Source organism: Pecten maximus, chromosome 6, assembly GCF_902652985.1.
Source record: "Pecten maximus chromosome 6, xPecMax1.1, whole genome shotgun sequence".
Lineage (NCBI taxonomy): Eukaryota > Metazoa > Mollusca > Bivalvia > Pectinida > Pectinidae > Pecten > Pecten maximus.
This window is the reverse complement of record NC_047020.1, coordinates 26,522,994-26,534,280: the sequence shown is the minus strand read 5'-3', so window position 1 is coordinate 26,534,280 and position 11,287 is coordinate 26,522,994. Positions and strand designations below refer to the sequence as shown.

At 34.3% G+C, this 11,287-nt stretch overlaps 2 protein-coding genes across 2 annotated transcripts in view; one reads left to right on the top strand and one right to left on the bottom strand.

The window, feature by feature from the left end:
• Positions 1-372: 372 nt before the first annotated feature.
• Positions 373-5,673, top strand: LOC117329395. The gene is made up of 2 exons (XM_033887331.1): positions 373-529; positions 4,046-5,673. The coding sequence occupies exons 1-2, from the start codon at positions 495-497 to the stop codon at positions 4,668-4,670; spliced, it is 660 nt and encodes a 219-aa protein (XP_033743222.1). The 5' UTR covers positions 373-494; the 3' UTR covers positions 4,671-5,673.
• A 200-nt stretch (positions 5,674-5,873) lies between these two features.
• Positions 5,874-11,287, bottom strand: part of LOC117329394 (transmembrane protein 272-like) — a 56,857-nt gene continuing 51,443 nt past the window's right edge. Inside the window, exon 4 of the mRNA XM_033887330.1 lies at positions 5,874-10,278. Within this exon, the coding sequence (XP_033743221.1) occupies positions 9,830-10,278 (449 nt within the window). The 3' untranslated portion in view covers positions 5,874-9,829. The remainder of the gene's footprint in view (positions 10,279-11,287) is intronic.

The following is an 11,287-nucleotide window of genomic DNA, read 5'->3' as shown; positions in this document are numbered from 1 at the left end:
AGCATATATACTGTTCGCCTTACAAGGGATGCTCGATGTTGTGAGCTTCGTATTGAAGGAGGTCCTCAAGGATGTTCTTTTTAAGTCCTACTATTCTCTGGCTTATAGGGCCATGCACCCAAGAACTGGTCTCATTTGGTTAGTTTATATTGACGAGGTAGCACTCTTAAGTAAACAAGACAAGCGGCTTTTGCAAAATACTGAAGGGAATTATGTTGAAAAATAATACATTATGTCCGGCAAAATTCAAATCCTTCAATATGAGGCTCACAACTTTTCAATCAGTCCCCGTAAGCTATGAATCAAACCGAAACATCCCCTGCTCCCTTTCCCCTACACACGTATTACACACCGTGAGAGTATGTGTATGTGGGGGGAGTATTCGGTATGAATACAGTTGTGTACACATATACACAAATACCTATACGACTAAGGACCCTGATAGATAAGTGTCCTAGACAAACGATGTGACCGTATGTAACAGCTCGCAAAACATGAAATTTAAAGGAGGGAACGTCAGCGTTAATAAGTAAGTATACTATACATTTTATTTGTATTAATATTGTAAGGTTTGGAGGGCGAGTTATAGTTGGGCTACTTTCAATGTATATGTCTCGCATCTAAACTTAAATACTTTTCCTTGCTCATCATATATAGCGTATAAAAGCAACTGATAACGCCTTTAAAACATATGGTTATACATATATGTGACACTGGTTCTGGTAATATGTCGGGTATTATAGACATCAATGCAGGTAGAGATACAGGTAAAATGTTGTTTTTTTTTTTGTGTGGAAATCTCCACCGTACAAATGTACAAGGTGTTTAGTTCATGGGATATGAGCTTTGTACTTGCATACATGTAACACAACATTTGTAAATAACGAAAACATGCATATCTAAATGTAAACCAGTGGCATAGCCTGACAACATAACTTTGTGTATCTCAGTGTGTAGTTATTATGACAGATGTGACATCAGGCTGTTGGTGAGATGAGCCGCTAGGTGACAAATGCTGCTTAAACTAATTAACGTTACGCTCGCTGGTAGTCGTCATTCGAGAGAATACAAAAAACTTATTTACATGTCCATGTAGTACCAATACATATAATAAATTCATGTCCTTATACGACAGAGAAAATGTTACTACGAGATCTCCTTAAAGTGATAAATGAATAACCTAGAAAGCACGCCATGTCTCAGTGATATTAGGCACTTAATTGTCTTCTACATTGTATCTTGCACCATCAAGTCATTATTACGACACCCCTGCACGAATTCTGATTATTTCTGTAATTAAACATAACAAGAATGATGTTTTCTGACTGTATTGGATTTTTTCATTAACATTTTCTTAGTCTATAAAAAGCCTATTTTATTAATTATATTGTAGTACATTTGCACATTTGCAGGAAAACATTACATTAACTTCATTACTGTAAAGAGTTATTTTTTCTCAGTTTTCGAGGAAAGAACACAATCACGAAAAAATACTACTCAATGTAAATACATGGTAATAGCAAATTACGACTAGTTTCATAATTTTCGCGGAAAAATGCACGCTGTATGATTCAAAATTGAATGGCATCGTGAAAATTTTGAACCACCGAAAAAAATCTGTTAATTGATGTGCTCAAAGGGAATCAGAAAAATACGGAATAGAAAACCAATAGGGAAGTCCTCAGATCGGGGTTGTGCTGTCGTGACCTCTACACACGGACGTATGGAGACTAAAATAGATGTGCTGCACCCTTTACATCATTAGGTATTTTTAGTCTCTCTCTCTCTATCTTCTAATTACCTGTTTCAATCCTAATTAATCACTTGGCAAACACTCACCTATTGGTCGAATTAAGTGTCCGTTCAGGCAAGTTAAGTTATGGATTCTGTCCCCTGACCGAGACAATCCAAAGTCTGTAAAAATGCTACTTCCTGCTGTCTGTTTGAAATTCGGCATTAAGTCGGCAGTAAGGTTTGGCTGGCTCGGGGTCAATTTAATGTGAGCGAATCGGGTTTTGTGCTTTCATTTACATGTACGACATTTCAGTGTGACGACACTATGCAAATCGTCCGTCATTTGCCCTATTGTCCGTTAACACTGTCTTAACATGACGTTAAATGTTACAAGGGCTTTAAACAAACACCAGTACATTATAAACATCATAGCAGACCTGTCGGGAAAGATACCAGTGATGGGGTCATATTGTAACACTCAAGTATTCTTTGTGGCATATTAACATATAAGTATGATAAAATTTAAGCTTATCTAAACTTTTATACTGAAGGACGAACTCACTATATACGTATCGTCAGAGTAAACAGTATTCGATGATGCTATCTGTAGAAATAAAAATAAACAACCACTTAATGCCTCAAGTTAAAAACTATAAAGTTCGATAATTCATTAGTAACCGAGTTAAGAGTAATCACAGGCGTCTGCGTGTAGTTATTATTTATAGAAAAAAAAATACTAGTCCCTACTTTTACTAAAATAGTAGTAGGGGCTAATATCTTTTTCCCCCTGTAAATACTAACCAGATGCAGACGCCTGTGGTGTAATTTAAGACAACCTCTAAAGTGTTAGATATACGGGTCAGATTATATAGGGACCGCTCAGCAGATAAGGTAGACTACAGAGTCATCTGATAATACTTATTTAGTAACATGTATAACACATTCTTTATTAATTGTAGATGTAGGTACATTATTATTGATATAACATTACATCTTATCGTTACTCCCCTGTGCTTTCATTCTTTCCTGCCTGATCTGTCTGTTTTAGTTCCCCACTAGCTGTTGTCTCGTAGTTGCTAGGAAGTTAACCCCAGTATAAACAAACCACACTGTATTTTATAATCTGTCATCATGATTTATTCCTATTTCGCATTTTATAAAGGTATCTTTCACAACTACTGTTTTCATTTATCATCTATTTCACGAATTTGTGATCGTTGATGGGAAAATTTGGTTTATTTGTGAACATCAGTATAGCTGGCAAGTCTATATAATGAGTAAACATTGCAATTTCTGCCAGCGTTGGCCGTGTGGATTTTATCTGAAACTTATATCGTCCGTTTTTCGATTCCAAATGTGTTTTCATGTATTTAATGACCCCTCCGTGTTGTTCGTTTTCGCCCCTTTCTCCGATTCAATTTCGTATTTAATTCTGCCTTATCATGCGTTCACATCTTCTCAAGTGAACTATTGTCCCCCATTTCAGTTTTCTCTACGGTAGCTTCAATTTTACCACCTATTGTGTTACTGGTCACTTTAAATCTGCCTATTGTATATCTCCCTCTCACAGATTTCCTTTTCACTATAAATATTCTCTGTTCGGTACTTTAGAAATACTGATTTTTTCGTCATTCAAACCTCCAGAGTTCTGGGTTAGTACTCTACACCCCAACTCTCACAACAGGAAGGGGCGAGTAACAACTTGGATGCCTTGTCACCACAGTCCACTGCACACCTAATCCCTGTTTAATGGCAACCCCAATGGTCATAAAGGTTGAATGTGTTTGATTTGTGGCTTCATGACGATGGTTAAGGATACATGTGGCATGCTTAACGGAAATATACCCGAGATAGTTAATGGGGTATTCTGAATGATTACATGGTTATTTTTGACTTTTCATGGTATTTCATATAATCTAAAATGGTCATGTAAGAATGTGCGAGTGGTAAATGTTCAGTATTTCCGGAAATGTCTGTTGCATGTCGTGTTAGAAGTGTAGATTCTACTTCTATATCTTTCAATCTTACTTCTAATGAAAATGACATAGAACAATATTTCAACACACAAATAATCTTAATATTTCAATTTTATACATAATCATGTACATCCCAAAGAGATAAGTATTTCTTTATCATTATCAGTCGTTCTAGATGCAGCACTTTTATATCGAGATAAAGAAGTGCTGTATTCAGATATACCAAACTGCTGAACAGTAGGGGTTCCCTGAGTATAACGCCGCACGGAATCTAAATCCCATCAATGCAGTGTTTTATTACATGTATAAGTAAGTAATTTCTTTTCTATTTTCAGTCGTGCGACCATGGATGTTCGAACACTGTGCAGTGTGATGATGGTTCTAATTCCAGTCATTGTGGCAGACAATGTTAAGGTGGAATACTATAGTACCACTACTTTTAAGTGCGATAGCATGGACTTGAATATCACCACCATTCCTAGTAACGCTAACAACATACAAGCAAAGTACTGGATTCTCCCGTCGGGCGAAAGGATTGACAACACTTCAACTTCCGAAATGAAGAAAGGTGAATTATCTTGGTCCATTTCTGATTGGTCCAACTACAGCCTCACTGTAAGAAATGTAGACGATGACGATTTCGGTTTATATTATTGTATCATAGTGAGGACCAACTACCACCTGGATGTCGTACAGAAAGGTTTAAATATCGACGGACCTGATTATTCCAAATTAATGGAGCGTTATCGACACAATGCGATGATTGGTGGAATAGCCGCTGCTGTACTTTTTGCCGTCATCTGCGGAGCCTGTCTGATAAATCACTTCCGGTATAGTTCCAAAAGAAGTAAAGATCGTAAGGAGGGGCTGGAGCTTGATGGAGGATATTACGACAATGCAGCAGCTGATTCCGGCATCGATGGAGTTAAAGGCAACGTAGAGGCCACTGAAAAGTTGTAGCGAATTAAAAAACAAACTAATTTGTATCTAGTCTTATTTGAGTGGAAACACTTAAAGATCCTCTGTTTCCGGCACAGACTAATCATGATCGATTGAAAACAAAAAAATAGACCGTAGTAAATTTGTATACCTTTACAATACCAGAACATAATATCATATGCTATTAGCTCTAAAAGTCTTTCCCTCATTCTTTTAAATGCAAAGGGGGGTAATTAATTGCATCCCGAAGGAATTCTATGGTACTCCGCCACCATGTTTTGTATGTATCTTTCGGTGTTATAAGAGATCATTATTAGGACATTTTTATTATCATTATTTTTCCATTGGTTTATGTGTTTTATACCGAAGATGTCATTTTAAACATTTTTGTGAGAAGCAGTATATATAGAACCTGTGGACAATGTAGCATTTTTAAATGTAGAATTAAAGAATTTATCGAATTTTCATCATAAATAATAAACATATATGAAAATCCCTGTCTATGAGATCTGCAAAGTGGCGTGAATATGTCCAGTAATATATGATAAACAGTTTCGTGATGTCACGTATAACAATATAGATATATAACTCCCCTTGGATTAAACTCCTCGTCAGAAGTCTTATCTAGAAGATGGATGTTACCTAGGGTGAGGACCATATATCCCTAATAAAGGGCTATGTCTAAAAGATTGGAACAAAGTGATTGCTGGTTATTAATGGTGTTTGTGCTTCCCTAATGGAACGTTGTGAATAGTCACTTAATATCGCTATAGGCATCACGTACGAAGTATGTTTATACCTTCAAGATTATAACCCACGAACAGCCCTTATGTTGTAGCAAATATATTCAGAACAAAAAATGTGAACTATGTATAGTTTTTAGTTCAATAGTGTAAGTTTATGTGTTACCCTATGTACTTAATAAGTAAAACAGAGAAATAAATGTAAATGTATGATCGTTGATATGTACGTGAACAAGTTGAAAGTCATAATAAATGTTTCCTTTTTTATTCTTCCTCCATCATTCTTCGTTTGATCAGTGCTTATTCTGACTTCGAAGATATTATGAATTGCTGGCGGGTGACGAGTGCGATGTTGGTGGTTTGAGTGACGTCACATGCATTCTTAACATGCTTTGTATCTGGTTTAAGAAAAGTAAAATATGATATGAAAATATTACTGAAATATGATTGGTAAACCATACAAAAGTATCTAGACAGGTTATGATGTTTTGAAACAATTTATTGTCAGATATCAATCAAACGTACTAGTTTAGATACCGCTCTCGTTCGGACAGACTCGTAGGTAATATTTGTGTAGATACGGTTTAATAAATACAAACGTTAATTACATCAATGCAAAGGGTATGAGCTCATGATTTATGAAATGTATATTATAATAAAACGATATGTTTGAAATGAAACTAGAGCTAGTAGCCCGCCACATTTACTACCTGGTTACGAATTGCTTATTTTTAATCGCGATTCCTTAATCTATTCAGATTTTACAGTCTGTTTAAACTTTTAATTGATTGGCCGCAAACGTTTGGAAGACACTGGGAGCTTCATTTGACTATACTGGTTGAATTTTCCCCTTTGTCTTTTAGATTTAACCTGCGATTGTCCCTTGCGATATTCCGTCTAAGTTGCACGATTTCATATTGATGTGTACCCTTTAGTAACTCTTTCTAATGGCATTTGAAACCATTGTCAGCATCAAAATAATTTTCCTAAAGTGATTTTGTACTAGCGAAATTAATTGGAATGTCCTCGACCAATATAAAATTAGAATGCCTAAATATAGAGCATCGGAAAATACAGGAGTGGAAGTTCACTGGGTCATACCTTTCTGAAAATTATTTTCTGCTGTTATGATAATGTCATTGCTTCGTAAGTTTTATTTTTTATAACGTACACAAATATGTCATACAGATCTAGCTAAATCCAATGTAATTAAAATCTAGATGGTCATTCTCACTAGTTACATGAACACCTATAGCTAACAACATCCCATCAGGGGTCACGTTCTGATGACCTTTGAGATGTGCGTACATGTATTTCACTTTCAGGGCGAATTGTCGATTTGTCGATGTCATCGAAGCAAACCATTTCGTCACAGCATGAATCTGAAGCAAACCATTTCGGCACAGCATGTTCATAGCTATATACAAATTAATAGATTATGCAAGCTATGCACTCTAGTCATGCTAATTCGGACAGATATAATTCATTTCAAAGATTCTGGAAGTAGTGTGATTGGCTAATCCGAAAGGTCACCCCGACGAGACCCCTAATGGGATGTTGTTAGATGTTCATGTAACGTAGCGAGAATGACCATTTTGATTTTAATGAGATTGAACTAAATCATATATATAATTTACACAAACTAAATATATATATATATTTATATGGTAAATTGAGGCTACGATTTCCATCAGAACAAAAGTAAACAGTCTAACTCCTATCAAATGTAATTAGCATTTTGTAGATCTTACAAGCGTTAATACAATGAAGTGTAAAAAACAAAGTAAGTGGTACACAATGCAAACAAAACACGATAAAATAAACACAACAGAAATTATACAAAATTAAATAATCAACAATGTCTTGCAAACATAAAACACATAAGGTAAACAGATTATTTTGTAAATGATACTTAAGGAATAATTCTTGTTTTTTTATCATTAACCGGCGTGTAAACTGTTGTTTTACAGATGTTTTAAATGTCGCACGTCAGTAAACGATAAAAACAAGAGTTATTCCTTATATTTACATTTTAACGTGTGTTTTATTCAGTGTTATCAAAAAAATAAATCGGCATTCTTTTTTCGTCGTTATACGAATAGACGTAACATCCGGACAGATATTGGTATCGCTAAACAATTGATGTGAATTCGGCTTTTATTTCGATTCTTGTAAGATATTTCAAACATTTAATTTTTTCATCGTTCTATTGTAATCAATTCTACCATACTTCATTCATATTTTATTGGAAAAAAGTCAAAACAGAAACGAAAATAGTCATTGTGCATACACCACTAATTGCGCATGTTTGTACCGCTTTGGCTATGATCAATGTATTCCTACGCGTCAGATTAATGTTAACACATTTGAAAATGATGTTTTCGTTGGTGATGTTACATTACGAACACACACTTAAATATTTATTTGAAAATTCGTAAATCAAAAACGATGTAAACACAATATCCATACACTATTAATTCATTAACCATTTTATTTGATTTAACATTGGATTAGTATAAAGAAGAGCGGCGAACCAGAAATCGTAAAGAGTTGCTTTCGCAATCGTCACCCTCAAACACAACAGTGATTTACCCAATAAAAGTCTCCAAATACTTTAATATTAGGCAAAGGATAACAATATCAAAATATAGAAAATGACACTCGAGATAAACTGTTCAATATAGACAGATTTATAGACAATTGCATAACACGGTACACAATTGAGTATAATCAACAAACCACATCTTATTCACTCATTCACATATTGGAGCAAATACGACATCTGGATGATATATAAGGCTTTCAAATCATTTATATTAGAAAATAAAGTCAGCAAATATATCTCAAAGAAAAGAATATGTTTGAATATGTTCTTAAGCATTTGAAGAGCGATTTCTACTGATAAAAGTAAGTTAAATAATTTTGTAAATCTTACATTAAATATCAGGGAAGAAATCATCTTTCAAGAGTGTGCACATATCATTGTGTATGATGTTAGAACATAATCTTATGACGATTATAACATCCACAGTATGCAGGGGTATGTAATACCTGTGACGTATTGATTGAATATATTCATGATATAACACATAATATGAGTGATTAAGATTTTTCAAATAATTCCAGCTTATACTATCCTAAGTACACGCGTGTCGGCTTTTTAAGAGATTTGTCTTGAGATTTGTCATTCGTAACCTTTTTCTATTTAATCATTTTCATGACTACACTCTAATCTTAGAAGGAAATATAGACGTTCCCAAGGACAGTGTGACCTTAAACATTATATGTAGGACATGTCCGGAAGAAACTAATAGAAACGAGAAGAAAATTGATAACAAATATCGGTGCACATTAAATACGTATAATGTTTTCCGAAAAGTAAAACACACACAAAAAAATCTTAATTACTTATATTATATTCTCTATTTTTTTTTTTATAGTATATTATAAATCTTAATTAATATTAGGAATCATATCATTAATGACAGCCAAACTGAAAGACTGAAAACAACTTGAACCAGAGTCTACAGCAGGTAGAGTGGAATACCAATGGTCCTGTTATGACAATAATGGAATGGCAATATACAGTCTTTGTTTTAAATATGCCTAAATAAGGTCAATTTAATATTTCAAACTGTGAATAATGGACTTGATAAATTGATACCTCTTTGGTTATAAATTGAACTAATGCTTACTAATATCCGTCTTGATTCAGATCAATTTTAAGTTACATATCTATATATTTGTACGCTTTTATCTACAAAGTTTAAGTCACAGTTTCATAATTTTTTGATTCGATGAAGCATAAACTACAATATAAAACTAAAATTTATCCATATGAGATATTTTAAATATCACCAAATTACGACATTATTTTATTGTTTGAAATGAATACATCGTTTAAAAATCAATACTGTCGATCAATTGATACAATCATAATGTACAGACATGTACTCCGTATGATTGGTATAATATCTGAGATATTTTTTCACTGTTTTCGCTCAAGAATGCACATTACTGTATACTAATATGCCTATATTAAGCTTGAAATAATATGTAAGTTGCAATGATGGAAGTGATAACAACAATACTGGTAACATATCATGCATACATAAAACATAAACATTTTGTATGTGTTTCAAATATTATAATCATACTCTATTTCTGTACCAAGGCAACGTTTTGCACAACCATAACAGAGTTACGCCCCTTTGTCTCTTAATCGCAAAGTATACATATGCGCTATCACGTCATCGTTTACAAGAAATTCACTCGGTGAAAGATCACATTTCAACTTCAGGTATCAAACAAATGAAAGCCTAGTATAGGCCTTTTGTTTTGATTCTTTAGGAAGGCATACTCGGATCCCGCCATCCCTTCTGTACCCTGTTGCGTTAAATATTTTTTGATTTCCGTCGGAAAGTCGTCGTCGTCATCTCAGGATTTGTCTTGCTGTCGTCGAGGACACCAGCACCAATAATAAGCCAGACATGCAAAAATGAAGAATACGTAACAGCCAATCAGGGAATAGCATATGAGTATCTGATAAAAGGTGTACGTATACAACATTTCGTGACACCAGTTTTTCGGTTCGTGAAGAGGCTGCTCATAATTTGGTGTCCATATTTGGTAAAACCAGACATTCCCGATGACAAACCACGTGAGTAGAAACATGTTAAGAATAAAACCAGTGAATTTCGTCGACCGTAACATGACTGCATCGTCGTCCATGTCATCTTCAGGTTCCAAACCAAATCTCTCGTAATTTTTCTTACGGTTTTTATTCCAGATCATCATGATAATCTTGACAATACCGAAACAGCCTCCCACCAATAGATAGATAGGGATCTTCGGCTCCTTTGGACAGTCCCTCCTATAGGCACTACCTATAACAAACGCAGGAGCAATTTTAGCACATTTCAACACTAGTACATGTTGAATGTTGCCTTGAGACCCAAGTTTATCAGGTACGAAACAATTACATACAGAAAGGAATATTCTTTATATTATGTGTAATGAAAATTGGTATTAATCGAGAGAGAACAATGGTTAACCTATAGCACACTTACTAAAACATTGTCATGGAAATGTCGTGTAGATCTCTATTGACAAATAATTGTTGTGTAAATATCTATTGTCATAAAATTGATGTCTGAATTTCTATTTAGCTGTTATTGTGGTGTTAATTTCTGCTGAAAAATACTTGTTTATAGACATGGCATACTTGTGTAAATTGAGATGGGATTGCTGTGTAAATATTTATTAACATAGAATTGTTGTATTAATCTCTCTAAACATGGACTTATTGTGTAAAAGTCTATTGAAATAGAAAAAAATTGTTTCAATCCCTAGCAATATACAATATATGTGTAAATCTATATCGACCTTGAAGTGTTGTGTAACTCTCTACTGACCTTGAAGTGTTGTGTAAATCTCTACTGACCTTGAAGTGTTGTGTAAATCTCCACTGACCTTGAAGTGTTTTTGTAAATCTTTACTGACCTTGAAGTGTTGTGTAAATCTCTACTGGCCATTAAGTGTTGTGTAAATCTCTACTAACCTTGAAGTGTTGTGAAAATATCTACTGACTTTGAAGTGTTGTGAAAATATCTTTTGATCTTGAAGTGTTGTGTAAGTCTTTATTGACATGGATTAGTTGTATAAAACTCTATTGATATACAATTGTTATATAAATTGTCTATTGACTTGGAATTGTTGTGTACAACTCCAATAACCTGGATTGGTTGATTGGTTGTATTAACATGTACATTTTGTTGATAGTGAGTGGTTGTGACAGTAAAATCGTACATCACAGAGCAGCAGGCATGATTGTGAACAATGAACTACAATTACACTGGTTGTACCAGCAGTTATCTTTATACTCTTTCTCATCGA

What these genes read in the sequence shown, in the direction of transcription:
- LOC117329395 (XM_033887331.1), top strand. Translation starts at nt 495, where the DNA reads ATGAAATTTAAAGGAGGGAACGTCAGCGTTAATAA. An exon ending in GGGAACGTCAGCGTTAATAA is followed by an intron (nt 530 to 4,045) that starts GTAAGTATACTA and finishes TTCTATTTTCAG; the next exon opens with TCGTGCGACCATGGATGTTC.